Genomic DNA, 20443 nt, shown 5'->3' on the forward strand with positions numbered 1-20443 from the left:
CTTTTCAAAAATTAGCCAGCATAGGAAAATCCTACTCAGTGGAAAAAATTACAATTTTCACATATCAATACATGTGTTAAATACAGGGGAGGGGGATAAATAAATTATATTATATCCCTTCAATGCAATATTACATAGTCATTCAAAATGCTTTTGAATGAAATGATATGGGTATGTGCTTAGGATATAATAGTAAAAAAGTAGCATAAGAAACTGTACTTGCTTTATGAAGCTAATTTGCTAATTTTAAGACATCACATTTTATTAAATATATTTAGTCAATAAACATTTCTTGATATATCCCATATGTTAACAGTAGTTGCTTCTGGATAGTAGGACCAAAAGTAATATTTTTTTTTGTTAATCCTCACCTGAGGATATTTCCTCCATTGATTTTTAGAGAGAGTGAGAGGGAGGGAGGGAGAAACATCTATGTGAGAGAAACACATTGACTGGTTGCCTCCCACATGCTCCCCACCTGGAGCTGGGGATCGAACCTGCAACCCAGATACATGCCCTTGACCAGGAACCAAACCCGTGACCCTTCGGCTCACAGTCTGAGGCTCTACCACTGAGCCACACCAGCCAGGGCCAAAGGTAATTTTTTATGCTGATCTGAAGTTTTCAAAATTTTTATATTAAATAGCGGTATATATTATTTTGTCAAAATAAGAACAGTAAATATCTTGACTCAGCCAGACACACAAAGTATCATGTGATATACTCTTGATTAGTCACAGGCAGATATGGTTTTAACTATGGAGCGTTCCCTCTGGGACTCTGGAGATGGTCTAATACCACCCCTTGCTCTACAGATGTGCCCACATAGGCAACATGACTGGACCAAGGCCGCATAGCAAGCTCAAGGCTGCTCCGGGCTAAACCCAGCCCTCTTCACCGCACCGCGCACCACACCTCCGCCGCACAGGACGTGCCACTGCGCTCTGTCTCCTTGAACTGCTCTGCTGCCTCCTTGGCCACAAAGGGAGACGGCAGGGGTGGGGGTGAGATGCAGAGATTCTCCTTCCAAAGGGAAGTGTCCACCTCTGACCAAAGATAGGGTCACCAGATGTAGCTTATCCGTTGAAACAAAGTTAAAAAAAAAAAAATGAAGTCACCTCATTCCAGACAGGGTTGAGTTCACTATCAATTTTCTTTGTTTTCTTTTTCTCATCTGCAAATAAAAAATAAGAGATACCAACAATTAGAAGTATTTATAGAGCAGGTACCATTCACTTGTTCATTCAAAGAACATTTCCCTGAAGGCCAATGATGTGCCTGGCTGTCCCTTTCATCTGTCTAGGGTAGGGGCTATCTGAATCAAAGTTTTCCAAACCCAACAGCAGGTTTCAGTCTAAAACGTTTTTCCCATCCCCAGGTGTAGGGATGGGGGACTCAAAATCATGGAAATATGGAAACACCGCAATCCTCTGCCTCTCCCTCACCAGTTCCTGTAGACCAAGATTACCCAGGGCCTCTGCCTCGCCAGCTTTTTGCAGAAAGAAACCAACACAGCTAACCTTTGGCATGCAGGTGTCCCCATTTTATAAATGAGGACAGGAGACTCAAAGGAGTGAAGAAGGGTGTCGGAGCTCACACGTGGCAGAGGTGTGCTGGCAGGACCCGGAGTTTCAGCTCTGAAGTCCACGCTGCCTCTGCATGTGGTCAAGATCCTGACGGTTTAAAGATTAAGCTGGACTCCCTCCCACAGGCCTCAGCGCAAGGTAATTCACAGGTAAACACTTTCCAGGACCCACAGAGAGTTGGGGGGCTGCTGCCTTTACTCCTGGTCCACCTTTTCTGAAGACACAAGGTTGTCTTTGTGTCGGAGACTCGATAGCACACCTACCTACCTGGTCGAATCAACGTCAATCCAGCTGGTGTGTAAGTTTTCTTGGAGCGAAGTCCCAAGAGCAGGGGCTCCTATTAGGCCCCTCTGTGCCCAGATCAGAGCTAATGTTGCTCATCTGTTTTCAGAAAACAAACCAGCTTTTCCTCCTGTGTGTCTCTTTTACCATCACACAAAACACAGCACTTCTGACAGCAGATGTATGGAGCGGAGTCCCCCACCAAACAATTGTCTGCAATACCAGGTGGGTGTCCTACAATTTAACCCCGTTCTGACACTATCTACCTGGAGAAGGCTCCAGAGCTCACAGGTTGAGGGCTCAGCCCCACAAGACGGCCGCCGCTCCCACTTCAGACACCAAAAGCAAGTCCAGGTTGTCACCTGTGCTTCCGACAGTTCACTAATAAACCACCCCTTCTTAGCCAGAGCGTCTCATAGAACTCAGCGAAACACTCATGTTACCAGTTTATTAAAGGCTATCATAAAAGATGCTGATGCGCAGCCAGATGAGATACATACAGCAAGGTCTGAGAGGGTCCCAAGCTCTGTCCCCAGGGAGTTAGGGTGCATCACCCTCCCAGTACATGAATGTGCTACCTTACCTAGAAGAGTCGGGGGGGAGGGGGGCTGAAAATTCCAAGCTTCTCATTCCGGCCTGGTGTTTCTGGGACCAGCCCTCACCCAGGAGTCCCCCCAGAGTGGCCTTGTGAGAACAAATGATGCTCCTACTGCTTTTATCACTTAGGAATTTACAAGGGTTTTAGGAGCCCTGCGTCAGGGACAGGGTCAAAGACCAACTATTAGAACAAGACATGCTCCTACTGCTTGTATCACGTAGGACATTACAAGGGTTTTAAAAGCTCTGTGTCAGGAACAGGGTTGCAAGGGGAGACCAACATATCTATTTCCTATTCTCTCACATCATCTATTCTCCTTAAAAACCCCAGGAGGTATGTACAGTTATTTCCATCCCTCTTTCACAGCTAAGGGAACTGAGAAGCTGAGTAACATACTCAGAGTCACCCAGTTAGTAAGAAGCAGGGCCAGGTTTTGAACCCAGGCAGCCTCCCGTTGGTGGCCACACTTTGAACCAATCCTCAGCTTCCCCCCCACTACAGCGAGGGGAAGTAATGTGTTTTGTCCAGCGGAATGTCACATTGCTAAGGCTCCCAGCACACGGCCAGCAGTGGGACTCACCACCTCATTCTTCCAAGACCTCAGCATAGCAAAGCCATGAGTCATCAGCCTCCCTCTGCTAAGCATTAACTTTTCCACTTGAGTGGGCTCCCGAAGCCTCGCTGGCTTCCCTTTCCAAACTGCAGCATGACCCTACCATCAGCTCCTGCCTGGACCCGTGAGCTCTGACTGTGGCCCTTCTGTGGGGCTCACGCCCCCTCACTGGGCCTGAGTCTGATGTCACTAGCAGCTGTCCTGGTTTCCTCTCCCACACTTCCATGTTGAGCCCACTCACCCTCCCCTCATCCACAGACACCTCTCAATCTTCCTCTCTGGTGACAGTACAAGTGCTCTGGAGAGAAAGAGGATCCGTGCAAAGGATTTTTCAGCAGACGGAGCTGGGTAAAATGGCTTCTGCCCACAATTACAGCAGCTTCCCCTAAATATCCACCTACAAGGGCCAGGCTGTGCTTTCTACTGCATGTCTACGTCCTTAAGACAGCCCTGCAAGGTCAGCATTCTCATCCCCATTTCACCGACAAGGAATTGAGAGAAGCTGGTTAAGTCGTCTAAGGTCACCCAGCTAATAAGGAAACAGCCAGAATCCGAACTACATCAGGTACCAAACCTGAGAGTGTGTTTGCTACCACACCGCAGTGCCTCACTGGAAGCTGCCAGAAACATTGGATAAAGAAGACACATGAAATGAGACACTCAAAGTCTGGATTTTACTATCTAATTTAATATTCATTAGTGTGATTACTTAATTAGTGACTCTCTGTACTATAAACTCAGTAAAGAATTGTATTTTTAAAAAATAACTGTTATATCTCTAGTACAAAAAGCGATACCTGGCATAAAACAGTTTGTTAATAAAGTACTGATAAACGAATTACTGGATGAATTGTTACATAGTAAGAACTCAGTAAACTCATAGTGAGGACCATGGGGTAAAAAAGGAAATGCATAAATATCATATGTGGCTTGGCATCCTTGGGAGTTCGACCTGAAGACCAGGAGTTCGATCACTTGCTATGACGTGCGCTGACCACCGGGGGTGGTGCGGAATGAAGGAAGGCCTTGGTTGGCAACTGGCAGCTGGGGAAGGGAGGCCCTGGCTGCCTGCCAGAAGGAAGGCCCCGGGGCAGCCAGAAGGCCCCGATCGACCCTGATTGCCGGCCAGGCCTAGGGACCTTACCCATGCACAAATTTCGTGCCCCGGGCCTCTAAAATATATATATATTAGAGGGAAATGTTATATATATAAAGAGGGTCAGTGATGGGAATAATGAGTGGCCAGGTCAGGCAAAGGGACCTCATAGCTCAGCCCATGGGAATGGTCAGTAAGTGAGTTCTTCCACAAATCTTAATCTACATTGTCATTCTTCCACCCAACAAATATCTTTGAAATATCACTCGTCAGGCACTGAGCTGGACACTGTGGGGGGTACAAAGATACCTAAGACACGGTTCCTGCTTTCAGGTGGTCCAGTGGGGAGGTAGATGTGGCTAGGTGACTGATATAGACAGATGGCTTCCGTTGGCATCAGAGAGGTACAGATGAAAATACAAATTCAGGAGAAAGGGAGGCGACTTGGGGCTGTGGGCACCAGGTAAGGCCTTGAGGAGGAAGCAGAGGCTGAGCTGGGGATCACAGGACAAGGGTGGACCGAATGTGGAGCTGGGAGAAAAGGTAACTCCAGGTGGGGGAAATGGGGTGGGTGGGTCAGCCACGGAGGCAAAGAGAACAGGTCATGTCTAGGGACACTGCACAGCCCAATTGGCTGGAACCAAGGGATGCAGAGGGAGTAAAGGCAACCAAGCTGTGTGGGAAGGTTATGGTCACACCGTGAAGGCGTGAATGCCAGGCTAAGCTTCATTTGGTTGATACAAGCAACTTGGGAAGGAGGGTGTTAGAAACTGCACTTTGTAACGTCAAAAAGTTCATAATCCAACAACAACAAAAATCAAGTTGCCCAACAACTCTTCCAATATATGTTCCTAAAGACGTGATTCGGTTGTGTGTGGAGAACAAAGGGGACCGGTTGAGTCCCAGCTGATGTAGGGTGACCGCAGACCAGATGGGGCTATTCAGGTGGAACTTCCTGTGCTCCTGCACTTGCACACAATGTTCGTGCTAAGGGCACTGTCCTCTAGCCTGAGTCACTTAATGGAGCCAATTATACCTTCAACTTTACTCAGTTGAATCCTTCCTTTAAAAGACAAAACGATATGATCTCAGGACTAGTCCGATTCTAGACCCCATGCATTTAAACACTGACCTCTTATCTCCCTAGCTAAGAAGGGAAGGTTAAGTTGCTGGCATTAGCTCCTCTCCTCCTGGAAAGCAAACCAGTTCTCCCTTCTGGAGAATCCCTTCTAAGGAGGAGACTGATTTCTATCAAAATATGTGTACATTGCATTTTGTTGAAAGCCTATTCTTACATATAGACATGTGGGAGGGGGAGGGGAGATAAATTCTTTTTAAAAAAAATAAATTCCTTCATTACCAGAAGCCACAGAGTCACATGTTTTTATTACTAGTATTCACTTATTCAATTCCACTTCTTTTTTTTTTTTAAAAAAAAAAAAAAAGGTTGAAATTTTAGGCACTAAACATCAGATTAAATTATGGAAAGTGTCCCTTCTCCATTCTCACAACCTCCCCTTGTTCCCACTCTGATTTTAAGATGACTATGTGTTGCTGAAACCAGTTTGGCTCAGTGGATAGAGCGTCGGCCTGCAGACTGAAGGGTCCCAGGTTCGGTTCCAGTCAAGGGCATGTACCTGGCTTGCAGGCACATCCCCAGTGGGAGGTGTGCAGGAGGCAGCTGATCGATGTTTCTCTCTCATCAATGTTTCTAACTCTCTATCTCTCTCCCTTCCTCTCTGTAAAAAATCAATAAAATATATTTAAAAAAAAAAAAGATGACTATGTCTTCCTATGGAAAGGAATTAAATACTTTAAGCCCAGAACATAACAACAGATTCAATTGCAGAATACACCCTAGACCAGAACTCAATGCATTCTTTGGGGCATTTCCTGTTTCTGATTAGCTAAGCCTGCTTCTCTCTCAGTTTTGTGAAAGTCACCGTTGCAGTAATTAACCTGCATGCCAACTTCTGAGTAACATTTCCCTGAGAACTGAACAAACACTCTTTGCCAAGCCAGCATGCTCCCTCTTGCACGGAACCATTTCCTTTGCTATTCATCTACCAGACAGTGTGTTGGACTCTTACTGAAAAGGCTTAAGAGACACTGACTCCTCAGGTTGGATTGCTGAGCGGACCAGTGTGATTAGTTAATTTTGTGTGTCAACTTGGCTAAGCTGTGATGCCAGTTGTTTGGACAAACACTGGTCTAGATGTTGCGATGAAGGCATTTTATAGATGTGATTAACATTTATAATCAACTAGAGCCCCAGTGCACTGGTAAGGTCCCTAGCGGCTGCCTGCTGCCGGCCTGGTACTCCCTCTCTTCCCCAGGCCAGCCCCGCCCCCTGGTCGAACTCCCAGACGAATTCCCGGTGGAGGGGACAATTTGCATACTATGCTTTTATCATACAGGATTGTTTTTAGGTAAAGCAGATTATTCTCCATAATGTGGATGAGCTTTGTCCAAATACTGGTAGTTGAAGGCCTTAAGAGCAAAAACTGAGGTTTCCTGGAGAAGGAATTCTGCCTCAAGACTGTAATCCTGCCTCTGACAGAAATCCTGCCAGAGTTTCCAGCCTACCAGCCTGCCCCACAAATTTCAGACTTGCCAGCCCCCTATAATCACATGAGTTAATTCCTTAAATTAAATCTCTCTATATATATGCTAGTATATATCTATCTTTCTCTCTCTCTCTCTCTCTCTCTCTCTCTCTCTCTCTCTCTTTCTCTCTCTCTCTCTCTCTCTCTCTCACACACACACATACACACACACACATGCATACATACACGCACACATACACACACACATACACATACACACATACCCTATTCTCTGGAGAGCCAGGTGCTCATGGAAGTAACAGCTATCATGGTAACACATGTTAAATATTTCCGAAGACACACCATCGCACAGAGCCTTAACAATTCTGCAGGAAAAAGGGCAGGTGTTGGCCCAGCATTTCTGATTGGACTTTCACATCAGTTAACTCTCCATTTCTTTGAGCTGCTATCTCTGGGAGACATAAGGTTCAACCAATGACCTCAGAGTCCCTCGTGTGAATTTAGAATAAATAATCCCTAAGTTTTCTTCCAGGTACATGAGTCTTATGAAGTCCCCCTGAGTCTCGATTGGTTAGATTGCTATGTCTTACTAACTGGCCCCAGGAGACGTGGAGGTGCCATTTACAAAGCTTCCCTAAGTAACTCAGCTCTTTGGTAGTCAAAGTAAGCAGATCAGCCATGCAGCTAAACTTGACCTCCCATTCGGAAGTACTTCTTCATCTTCTCTGCGTCCCCAGGTCACGGACCCTTCCTTTTGAAAAATATTCACACATACACACAAAGTCACCCACTATTTGGCCTAGAATTTCACAGATCCCACCCCACCCCCACCCCTGAAGCCCACTCATGCATGGTTAACAGTTATTAAGTACTATGAACTAGTCACTGTTCCCAGTATCTTCCATGGACTGTCTCATTTAATCTTTACAGAACACTAAGAGGTGAATTCTGTTATGACCATCCCAGTTACAAAGGAGGAAACCAAGACACAGAGAGGTTAAGCAATTTACCAGGGTTCACATGGCTAGGAAGTGGTAGAGCTGGGATCCAGACTCTGGCAAAGAGACACAGAGCAGTCTCCAAAGTTGGAGCTTAATACTAGATAATGACTCCTTGAAGGCTGAAGCCGTATTTTATTAATATTGTTATTCTCCCCAGGGTGCTCACTGCATAGGAATCCCTCCATGATTTGAATGAATTGGACTTCTTTTTTATTTTTTTTTAATATATTTTATTGATTTTTTACAGAGAGGAAGGGAGAGAGATAGAGAGTTAGAAACATCGATGAGAGAGAAACATCGATCAGCTGCCTCCTGCACATCTCCCACTGGGGATGTGCCCACAACCAAGGTACATGCCCTTGACCAGAATCGAACCTGGGACCTTTCAGTCCGCAGGCCGACGCTCTATCCACTGAGCCAAACCGGTTTCGGCTGAATTGGACTTCTTAAGCTCATATTATTACTAGAGTTGCTAGAGGATGACTATCAAGTGCTCAGCACAGGGCCCAGAAAGCTCAACAAGAGCTAGGACTTCTTATTATAGCACCTGGGCAGCAGCCCTTGTGGACCCAGGCGGTTGTCCAGGCTGTGGCGCCCTTCCTGGAGGGCAGGGCCCAGAGGAAGTGTTCAGTGGCACTGGGCACAGCCCTGGTGGAACAGTTCTCTCACCTGGCTCCGTTCCAGAGCTCTGAGGCCCCCTGGGGCAGCTGGCATGTGGGCAGTGTCTACTTCTCCCTGGCAGCCACCAGCATCTGGGAGAATTCCCACAAGAGCCAGGGAGGCTCTGGGAAGGGCCAGCAAGAGATTCCTCTGTCCTCAGGACTTAGAGCAGCGGTTCTCAACCTGTGGGTCTCGACCCCTTTAGGGGCCGAACGACCCTTTCACAGGGGTCGCCTAAGACCATTGGAAAACACATATATAATTACATATTGTTTTTGTGATTAATCACTATGCTTTAATTATGTTCAATTTGTAACAATGAAAATACATCCTGCATATCAGATATTTACATTACAATCCATAACAGTAGCAAAATTACAGTTATGAAGTAACAACGAAAATAACTTTATGGTTGGGGGTCACCACAACATGAGGAACTGTATTCAAGGGTCGAGGCATTAGGAAGGTTGAGAACCACTGACTTAGAGGAACCCGGGGGAGCTCGAGACATGTGGCCCGCCCAGGTCATGCTGGCTAAAGCAGTATCTCTGACTTTTTATTTCCCAAACCTGGCTGCCCTGCGGCTCCAGGAGAAGTTGCCAAACGGGTTCTAGGGGAAAGGCATTTTGGCCAAAAGGCAGCTGTGATACAAAGCAAGGCTGTGTTTGCACATTTCTGAAGCAGTCACTGATACCACTGATCAACAGGAACGCCCAGGCAGAAAGGCGGGCAGGGTCCCTGCCCCGCTTTCCGCATCCAGTGCCCCACTGGCCTCTGGAGATGCCCCTTCAGGCACACAACTCTTGGATCAAAACCAAATCCGAGGGAACTGCGGGCAAGCTGAGTGGATCTGAATGACTCATACAGAATCTTCTTCCTCACGGCTGGCCCCAGGGAGTGGTCATGCTCCAGCTCTGCCAGCTGCCCGGCTGCAGGTGGGGGAAGCCCAGGTAGGCCAGGCACCTGGACTGGCTGCCTCGACCGAGAACGGAGCCTTGTGCCCTTTTGGCTTGATCGTTTATTCTGCATGTGAGTATCTATTCTGTGTGTGGCACGCTAAACACATTCACATCTACTCCTCACGAGGGAGGTATCAGAAATCCCCATTGGACTGATGAGGAAACGGGGGTTCTGGGATGGGAACTGTCTTGGCAAAGACCCCGGAGTTAAGTAGCGGAGCGGAGCTGCAGCCCCAAGTCAGTTTCACTTCCGAACCTGTGCTCTTTACCAACTGCTTGGGCTGAGGGTGCCACACTGTCACCATTACAGCTGAGTGACTTTGGGCCATTTACGCCAACTCCCTGTATCTAGATTTCTTCGTTAATAAATATTGGTACCTAATGCCCAGGAATAATGGCTGCCATATATAGGGCTCCTAATATGCCAGGCACTCTTCCAGGGGCTTTGCATACGTTACTTGTTACTATTATCATCCTTCTTTTGAGTAAAATTAAGTCGCTTGTCCAGGGCCACCTGCTAGTAAGAAACAAAGCCAGAATTTGAATGCAGCTGTTCTGGTCCCTAAGCCTCTGAGCTTCTCCGGCCTCTGCCTATGTTTCTGAGGCAATATTTGCTAGACGATGGGTGACGGCCGCTATTCGGCAAATTCCCTTCAAACCCAGCTTGAGGAGATGGAGAGTTCCTAGAGTTTCCAAGGGGCAGCTCAAGGCCTGAGTGTCCTGTAAGAGGGGATGGAGAGCGTACCATTGGGTCTACCATCAAATGGGAAAGCATGAAAGTGCCTAGGACACGGGGGACACTTCTATGTATTGGCTGGAATGATAAACTGCCTCCATCAGACAACGTGAAGAGGATCCAGGTCCTCTGCTCTCCCTATCTCCAAGAGATGGTATAAGAGAAAATAAAATAGCCTAGCTGGTTTGGCTCAGTGGACAGAGCATTGGCCTGTGGACTGAAGGGTCCTGAATTCAATTCCAGTCAAGGGGACATACCTGGGTTGTGAGCTCAATCCCCAGTAGGGGGTGTGATCAGCTGATCAATGATTTTTCTCTCATCATTGATGTTTCTATCTCTCTTTCCCTTCCTCTCTGAAATCAATAAAAAAATAATATTCAAAAAATACACACATATATATTTTTTCTAAAAAAGCAAATACAGAAAAGAGCTTTGAAAATAAGCACAAAGCACTGAGTCAAAATCTTGCTCATTTGATCCTATCCCTCCCGGGCAACAAGCTTTTAGCTAAATTAGGCTCAAGCCTCAACTCCCACATCCCATAATTAATAATCTCCCTGAATGGGATTTTTGCCATTGGCAGCAATTTTCACGCACTGTCCTCAGCCCTCCTTCCCATGCTATGCATGGCTTTGACCTCTGGGCTCCTTGGCGAGCTAGGCTGGTCAGTTGCTGCAGGTCTGAGGCAGTGCTGGGACGGGAGTTTGCAGATTGCTGCTGTTAGTGGGATGGGGGTGGAGCACAGACTGAGTGAAGGGAGATGCCAAGCGCTAAGAAAGCCAGCTGTGCACGCAGCGGGGTAAAAGTGTGCAGGACCAAGAGTCTCAGGACTGGGGTGCTAGTCCTTCCTTGCCTCTTCCTGGCTGCCCAGCTTTGGACTCTCTTGCCCTGTCTGAGACTCATCTCTTCATCTCAAAAAATCAGGATAGCCCTGGCTGGTGTGGCTCAGTTGGTTAGAACATAGTCCCATGCATCAAAGGGTGGTGGGTTCGATTCCTGGTAAGAGCTCATACCCAGTTTTTGGGTTTGATGCCTGCTTGGGCATGTGCCTAGGGACACAGGGACATCACTGCCTCAGCTGGGTGTGTGGGTCCCAGCTCCACCTGGAACCTGCTGTGGGACCTTGAATGGGGCAACCCACTCCCCCCAACACTTGGTCTCTTCAGACATAAAATGAACATTTTCATTTTCTGGTGAGAATTAAATGAATACACGTATGTGAAGCTCCAAGAGCAGTGTTTCACAGCTAGTAAGCTCTCATCTTCAATGTGACCTGCAAATAATGGTAATGCCTCCAGGAGTTCACTCAGAACTAGGACTTGCACTAGACTGTAAGCTGCAAGCGGGCAGGAGCCAGGTCAAACTTGTTTCTCAACTGATTCGCAGAGCTGAGCACACAGTCTGGCAGAGTGCGCTCTTGATCAATACTTGTTGAGTGAATTGATGTTTGAGAGAAGCAATAGGAAGAAACAGCAGCAAGAGAGAGACAGGGACTGCCCAGGCAGCGAAGACAAGAAAGCAAAAGGAAAATTTTTTATTTTTTTTTAATAATGAAAAAGAGAGAAGGGAAAATATATTTTTTTAACTTATAGTTTGTACTACCAGGATGTAAAAACTGACGACAGTTATAAACCATAGAGCTGAGGTGAGGTGAAGTAAAAATTCACCCTGCCAAAAATATTAAATTTTTAATCCTTTACATGTACAGTAATAAGTTAGAGCTTTGGTCACTGCTAATACAATGGTTCTGAGGTGGAATTCAGAGGAACTAATTCACTGCTAAGCTATGTCAGCTCCCAGCTTCTGAGTCACAGCATGTCATAAAGGCTTTCCTCGCCCTGTGGAAACTTACCCCGGGAGGGCTGGGTTTTCTTTCTTTTCTCCTTTTTTTAATCCTTTTGTGCTTGGTACACATTCTTCCAGTTTCAAACTGGGTCCAAATGACCCCAACACACCAAACAACTCAACATATTCAGGGTGGGGAGAAGCGTTCATAATTTGACTTTGTTGTTTTAGGCACAGGTTGTATCTCTTCATCCATCATGACCTCGGGGAATACACAGAGACTCTGGAATCAGATGGTCCAGAGTTGAATCCTGACCTGTCTCTGCCTCAGTTTCCCCATGAGTAAAATAAAGATGATAATAATACCTATTCGTAACAGTGATGTGAGGATTAAATAAGATCATACACACAGGTGTAAGATAGTGTAAGAATTTAATAAATTATGGTGCTGGTATATAGCAAGTGGCTGTCACTCAGGCTGTCCACCTACCCAGAATCTCCAGGAGACCCAAGTTGCTCTGAACATTTAAAGCACTTTTTACACACTTACTTTTTACTCATGCTTATTCTGGGACTATTGATCTCTCCATTTTGCAGGTGAGACAACTGAGGTATAGAGATGCTGGGCAACGGTGAGGGGGAGGAAGTCCTGGACTCTTAACCACTGTAGCTGTTCTCCGCTCTCTGTGCTGTCCAGTACGGCCATCAACAAGCACATGTGGCTATGCACATTTAAATGAACTCAAATTAAACAATATACACAATCAATTCCTCAATTAGAGACATTGAGGTGGTAGCTGATGTATAATCAAGATCAAGTCACCTCCGTGGAAACCCAAAGCCCCATGCAAGTCCCATGCCAATTACAGGGGAGCAGGAGAGGTCCCACTAAGGCAGCCCAGGTGCAGACAGGAAGTGGATGCCAGAGCAGGGAGGGGCAGAGGCATGAGGCCACTCAGTCCCTGAGGGAAAGACAGTGAATGGCTCCCTACCTGAAGCGATTCTGGCTTCTCTGAGGCCCATGACCTGGACACCATTTAAAATGTATATTCCACAATTGTATGGTAATGAATTGATATGCATGTATTTACAAAGCACTTCAAAAGGCAAAAGTCTTTAATTTACTGAGTCATTAATGGTGCGCATATTGTAGTACATACAGATCTCAAATTATAATGTTGTACACTTGAAAGTTATATAATGTTATAAACAAATGTTACCTTGACAGGAAAACTAAACTAAACTAAATTTAAATTAAATGTATATTCAACCTGTGCTAGGTGTTGCAGAGGATATAAAAATCCCACGCCTCTTGGCAGGACCAAATCCCATGGGGATGGAGTAACTCACCAGTAAACCCAAGCTGGCAAGTGCCAGCACCCTGGACTCGCCTTGAGGGCATGCACAGGAGATGCTGTGGGCGAGGAAGAAAAACAAGCCACACTGATTGACTTTTGTAAGGCAGCGGTGGCTTTACAAATGACTGAGCCTATAAAATGTGCTTTGAGAAATGTGCCTTTGAGAGTTCCCATGCTTCAACAGGGTGAGGCCACTTTCCTTAGGTGGTGAGTGTCTAAACTCTGTTCTCCCGGAAGTGAAGGGAATGGATGACTCAGTAGATTAAACATTTTTGCCTTCTGAAGTGTTTTGCAAATACACACATACCTTGGGTTTGGTCCCAGACCACCACAATAAAGAGAGTATCATAAGAGAGCAAGTCATATCTTTTTGCTGGTGGAAGATCTTGCATTTAATTTGTAAAAATGCAAAACCTGTAAAGCAATACAGCAAAGCACAATAAAACGAGATGCCTGTACAATACAGTGGTCCTAGAATCAACACGGCACGATTGTCTGTTTGAGCCACTGGGAATCTCTTTGACTATAGTCCTATAGGGCCCCCTGGGTAAATGAAGGTGCCCTGTGGGCCACTCACCAGGCGCCTTCATAGATGACGGTGAATGAGACCCACTGGATCTTTCTCCCCTCACACTTCACCTTCCTTAAATGGTGATTTTCTGCTTATTTAAAAGGTTATTTTTAAAAATTCAACTGTATATTTTCAAATAACAAAGTAGATTTTACTAAGAATAGTCAGAAAACCCTCTATTGCATAAATCACAGCCTAGGGGAATCTCTACAGATCTACTCCCTTTCAGATGTGGGGGACGAACAAAATGTCCTCGAACCCCAAGGTTCTTCCGGCTGGTCTAATCAAATAGACATGAGATAGATTAGCAAGAGAAAATAATCATATTTAACACATATATATGTGTAAGAGCCCTTCATACACGAGAGAATCAGAGAACTCACAGGCAGGAGAAGTTCAGAGACAGAATGGGGAACTGGGGTGTGTAAGAAACCCTGAGCTAGGGATGAGCTAACGCACCTAGGGGACTTCAAAGGGTCATGGCAGGACGATAGGAAGAGCCGCCCTTTAGTAAAAAGAAGTTTGCTCTGCCATATAGGTAGGTCAAAAGAAGTTATCTCTGATAATACTTACTAAGGGCAAGGCCCCTAATTCAAATTCTTTTAGGTAATTGAGGCGGGATGGAGAGACAGAAGTTTCTTTTGGGCCTGTGGCTAAAGTTGCCTTTAGCTCAAAGTAATCTGCATACCACAGAGGTACATCTTGGGGTGACTCGTTCTGGACCCCCACACAGATAAGCCATCATAGTCCCATTTTCACAAGAAGAAAAATAAGATTTTCAAAGAGGTCAAACCGTTTACTCCAGTCTACAAAGTTGATAAAAGCTCATTAGAGGAGGGAGGGGTCCCAGAAATATCAAGGGTTTCACTCCAAAAACAGGTCCAAATGAAATGAGGCATCTGGAAAAATAAGTAATAACATGAAAACTCATTTTTTTAATTTTTATTGATTTCAGAGAGGAAGGGAGAGAGAGAGAGAAACATCAATGATGAGAATCATTGATTGGCTGCCTCCTGCACACTCCCTGTTGGGGATCGAGCCTGCAACCCAAGCATGTGCCCTGACTGGGAATCAAACCATGACCTCCTGGTTCATAGGTCAATGCTCAACCACTGATCCACACCGGCAGGGCTAACATGACAATTATTTGATGATCATCTGAACAATAGCAGTAGCCAGTCCTCAAGGCAAAGACGGACATAAGACCAGAAGTGAGAGACAATTCTACTGATCGAATGGACAATATCATAAGGATGGAATGAGAAAATCGCTATAGTTGCAACAAAATGCTCCCTAGGAGTCTGATATTTCATATGAATGCAATGCTGCCACATTGTAAAAGCACAATTGATTGAGAAAATTTCCTCTCCATCAATCTTTCCAAGAGATTTGACACGGAAGCAAGAGATGAGCAAAAGGAAAATGGAACTTAGTGGCAATGTTCAGCAAACCCATCTTTAAAAGATAAGAAACACACACACACACACACACCAGGTAATCTGACTTCAGAAAGATTCACCACAGTAAGCACTATAAGGATGTAATCTGTTGCAACACTGTTGTAACAGGAAGTGGTTGAAATAACTTACATGTCTATACCAAAAAGTCAGGAATAATTCAAACTGTTCGGAGTGTTTACCTTTAGGTGGTAAGCATCAGGAGAGAAAAAGAATAGAAGGGGGGTGATGAGAATTTTCACTTTTTAGTTGTATAATCCCTTCTGGACTGTTAGTTTTTTGTTGTTTGTACAATTTTAATTTAAACTGACAATTACATATTAGTTATTGTGATATATATGTTTGTACATATGCATTATATATATATATATATATATATATATATATATATATATATATATATACACACACACACACACACTAGAGGCCCAATGCATGAAATTCATGCAAGAGTAGGCCTTCCTTCCACTGGCTGCTGGCACCAGCTTCCCTCTGGCACCTGGGACCCAGGCTTCCCTCATAGAGGGAGGCCCGGTCCACCCGCCACAGCCCACCTGCCACAGCCTGGGCCTCCCTCTGCGGGGTGATCATGGGGCGATGGCCTGACGCCAGTGGATATCATAGCGTGGTGGTCATCCGGGAGGTCTTCTGGAGGGTTGCCACGAGGTCACCCTGGCCATGTGTATTAAATCACCGGCTTATTATAAAAGGACGGGGCAAGATATGTGGGAAGGAGTGTGGAGCCTCCATGCCCTTTCTGGGCACACCTCTTCCCTAGCACCTCCATATGTCTACCAACCCAGAAGCTCCAGTTGTGTTTATACATACATACATTATTTTTCATTTAAAATTTTTGAATATTATATTATTTGCAATTTAAAAATAAAAAACCTGTCATGTTGGGGGGAATCATGAAGTCTTACAGCTGAGAGAGGCCTCAGGGTTCTGTCCAATCTAATCTCCTCTAGGCTCAGCTTCACTGTCTGGCTGTCTGCATGGGACTCAAGGGAGAAGGGCCACCTCTGGCTCACAGGCCATTAGGGAACCCAGGGCACCCCAAGAATGTGAAAAACCAAATAAGCTTTGTACTTTTCAGAATCTTCTCCTGCACTGCTAAATATCGATGACATCCATACAACAGGGACTCCAGTAGCCCCCAAATGCTCCTGGTTCACACCAGGTCCTGAGAAGTTCGGTAGTCAGCCTCAGAGGGGTTTGAACTCAAAAGATTGAGGTCAACTCTAAACCAGTTGGCTGTCTGTGCAGCATATTCCCAACCCAGTGTCTACACGGCATCACCACAAGCAGCCCACTACGGCCATTCTTCCTGCCATCTTAGGTGTGAGAAGAACTGCTTATGGCCTTGATCTTGCTGTTTTATGTATTCAACAGGGAAAATTTTCCACATTTCAGTTAACACAAGGGCTTTCTTTGGTGCCGCCTTGATCTTCTATTCGGACTTTTTACATCTTACTCTTCCCAATCTACCCCACAACACACCATGAAACACATCTGCTTTTGCCCCTGGCCCCTCTGATGGGCCAGGGGGTAAGTACACTCAGTTCTTCCAGAACTTACTGTTAGCTGATTTTACACAGTGCTCAAAATTGGGAGGCACATGTGGAAAGGGTCAGCGATCAGCAGGGTTTTAAACCACTGGAATAAATGGAAAGCAAGAAAAATGTCATATTCATTACTATATCTGCTCTAGCATGTCAGCATATATACCAGCATAGCTTGCTGAGAGCAGGTATTTAATACATGGCACTGTAAAATGATAGAATCGTAAAGCCAGAAGGAACCTCAAGGAGATCAGTCCCATCATCCCACAGCTGAGAAATTTGAGACCCAACTGGTTAAAACTGGGTCATCAGATATTTAATTTATAGCCACCATAGTCCAGATGTTCCCACTCTGAGTTCACAGTTGTTTTTTCTGTCAGGTTGCTTGTCAGATGAATGAATGAATGAATGAATGAATGAATGAATGAATGAATGAATGACTTTACCACTGGGTTTGTACAACCAAAGGAGACTGGAAAAGAAACTAGAGTTAATGTAGTAAATGTAATTGTTTGGATAGATTATATTTGCCCAATTTAAATGAAGTTTTCCACTTTCAATTGAATGTTTATAGCCTTAGACATGTTTTTAGTCATTTCAAATTGTTGACAAAATAACAAGTCAAATTTTAGTATAGTGTTAAACTCTAATTCTTTTATAATCTATACAATGTGCCTCAAATAATGACATCACAGGTTGAACCCAATATGTGTTTACATGTCTTTACATATCAGTGGCAAATGATACAAACTTTTCAGATTATGTCTCTATTATGTAATAGCTTCAAGGGAAAAATTTTTATCTTAATACAAGTCAATAAACTCTAATATGACATGACTATATGATATTTACTAACCAGATTCTCAAGACACATTGTCCTTTAAGAATCCAACTTTTGCTCTCAAATTTTTTATTATTATTGACTAGACTCCAGGGGTGGGCAAACTTTTTGACTTGAGGGCCACAATGGGTTCTTAAACTGGACCAGAGGGCTGGAACAAAAGCATGGATGGAGTGTTTGTTTGAACTAATATAAATTCAAAGTAAACATCATTACATAAAAGGGTACGGTCTTTTTTTTTTTTAGTTTTATTCATTTCAAACGGGCCGCATCCGGCCTGCGGGCCATAGTTTGCCCACGGCTGGACTAGAGGCTCAGTGCACAAAATTTATGCATTCAGGGAAGGGAGTCTCTCAGCCCAACCTGCACCCTCTTGCAGTTCGGGACTCCTTGCTCCTTACTGCCTGCCTGCAGCGGAGGCCGGAGAGGCTCCCACCACTGCCACTGCACTCGCCAGCTGTGAGCCTGGCTTCTGGCTGAGTGGTGCTCCCCCTATGGGAGCGCACTGACCACCAGGGGGCAGCTCCTGCATTGAGCATCTGTCCCCTGGTGGTCAGTGTGCGTCATAGCAACTGGTCTTTCCACCATTCTGTCGATTTGCATTTTAGGGTTTTATTATATAGGATTTTAGAGGAAGAGTTTTTTTATTATTATTGATTTGAGAGAGAGAGAGAGAGAGAGAGAGAGAGAGAGAGAACGCAACATTGATTTGTTGTTCCACTTATTTATGCATTCATTGGTTGATTCTTTTATGTGCTCTAACCGGGGATCAAACCCACAACGTTGGCGTATCAAGACGACGCTCTAACCAACTGAGCTGGCCAAGGCCCCCAAATTTCTTTTAAAAAAAAAAACAACCATTTGGCAACTTTGAGTTTCATTTCTTTCATTTCTTGCTTATACTCACAGGAAGAAGTATGAGAAGAGAAATGGGGAGATAAAATATACAAAAGTAAAGAGAAAGGCATAGATTAACCAGAAACTGGAAGAGAGAAGCAGTCAGGTTCCTGGAGGAAGAGAGAAAGGTGCTGAGGCGCGGTCAGGAAAGCTGGGTCCATCAAGGCTCCCTCTCTGTGCCCTTCCCTCTCACTCTCACTCTCCTGCCCTTACCAACGATCGTAGACAAACAGAAAGTGATAAAAGCTCTTAAACTCAGATTTACTAGTAGACACATCAATCCAGCCAAAACTGGAATCATTTCACAATGCCTGGGAGAGTGCCATCACACCAGCCACTCCTGTCCCCTTCCACTGCAATTAAATGTCACAGAATAATGACCTTTTGGAATTACAGTGGGCCTTTTAAAGATGATCTAGTCTAAAATCTCCTTACCCATTTTCCAGAAAGAAAACTGACATCCAGATAAAGTGGGCCACTTGCCCAAGGTCATTCAAAGAGGCCAAACTACAAATAGATCCCCAGCCTGCAGGCGTGCTTTGCCATGGCTCTTTCCCCTGTGTGCAACCGAAGAGCTACAGAACATACAAAAAACACCCCAACTTTGGAGAGATGAACAATTACAAAGGGGCACAAAATAACGGGCAAACAAACTAATCCAAAATAACAGCTTCCCCCCACCTCCTTGGCCAGTGACAAGCTGCGAGGGGCTGTTTTACGGAGTCATGGTACCTCGGACAATTAAACTGCACTTTTTCCTCCTTTACCCATTTCTCACTGGCACGGACTATAAAAGAAAGTGCATAGTACTCTTACTTTGAACCAACACAGACCTTTTTTGATACCTGAAATTTGGGGATTAACAAATACATTTTTCCCCTCCAAGGGCTTACAGAAAGTGCCTTATTAAGAGGTCACTCGATGAACCGCAAAGCCCTGGGGGAGATTAAATGCCTTCCACGGGAATCGGTCCCCTCCCCTGACCGGCCCAGGTAAACCAACTCGGCCCCCTCCCCTGACCGGCCCAGGTAAACCAACTCGAGCTAAGGCCAGAGATTTGGTTTTATCAGTCGCCTAAACGCAGACTTTGAAAGAACTTGCGTTTCTTTCACAGCTGAGAGATTTGAGACCCAGCTGGCTAACATTGGGTCATCAGATTATAGCAGCCAGAACACGAACATTCCGAAACAGGACTTGAGAAAAGGAAGAAAACTTTGTCTTACCCTTAAAAATAACAGAAACAATAGGATCCGGTTTCCCAAATTTCGTTTTAGGGATATTGATGGCAGATTCCACAATCACGCGAAGCATGGCTCTGAATGGGGTGAAAGCAAGTTTCCGCAAACGAGGTTTGCAGCCTCGGACGCTGGCGCTCCGGGCAGCACCGCCCAGCGAGAGAGGCTGGGGAGGACCTCAGAGGGAGGGAAGGGGAAGGCGAAGGCGATGGGTGGATCTCCGAGGGACTGTTTACTGAAGGCTCCTGTAAACTGATATCCAAGTCCCAGGTCCTCCCTCTGTGCCCCAGGCACCACTTATAAATTCGGGAAATGTGGAAGTGAGAACTACCAAACCCCAGCTAAAAATAGTTATGTGTAACAACTGAAACTGAAATGGATTTAGAGCTAATAATCTGGGCAGGTTAGGAGACCTCTAAGTCACAATTCGTGAAACCACATCAATTGGTTTTCTGCCACTGCTTTTATTCTTTTCTGAGCTTCATGAAGCTTTAAAACTTTACTTAATCATTAAAAAAAAAAAAAATTTAACTTTTGCTGTTTCTTCTCTCATACTGTGGAACACACCCATTCAGCAACTTATAGGGGGAAAAAAATGTTTAAAATCCATTAAAGGGTGCCCCCTGCTGTATAGCAGAG

At 45.1% G+C, this 20443-nt stretch overlaps 1 protein-coding gene across 1 annotated transcript in view; it reads right to left on the reverse strand.

Moving 5' to 3' along the window:
• The window catches only part of MYOF (myoferlin), a 139336-nt gene extending 119225 nt beyond the window's left edge, over positions 1 to 20111 (reverse strand). Inside the window, exons 1-2 of the mRNA XM_081104338.1 lie at positions 19793 to 20111; positions 1119 to 1174 (exon numbers count right to left, since the gene is read on the reverse strand). Of these exons, the coding sequence (XP_080960464.1) occupies positions 1119 to 1174; positions 19793 to 19880 (144 nt within the window). The 5' untranslated portion in view covers positions 19881 to 20111. The remainder of the gene's footprint in view (positions 1 to 1118; positions 1175 to 19792) is intronic.
• Between the last annotated feature and the right edge of the window lie 332 nt (positions 20112 to 20443).

Source organism: Myotis nattereri (genome assembly GCF_964212035.1).
Source record: "Myotis nattereri genome assembly, chromosome: 13".
NCBI lineage: Eukaryota > Metazoa > Chordata > Mammalia > Chiroptera > Vespertilionidae > Myotis > Myotis nattereri.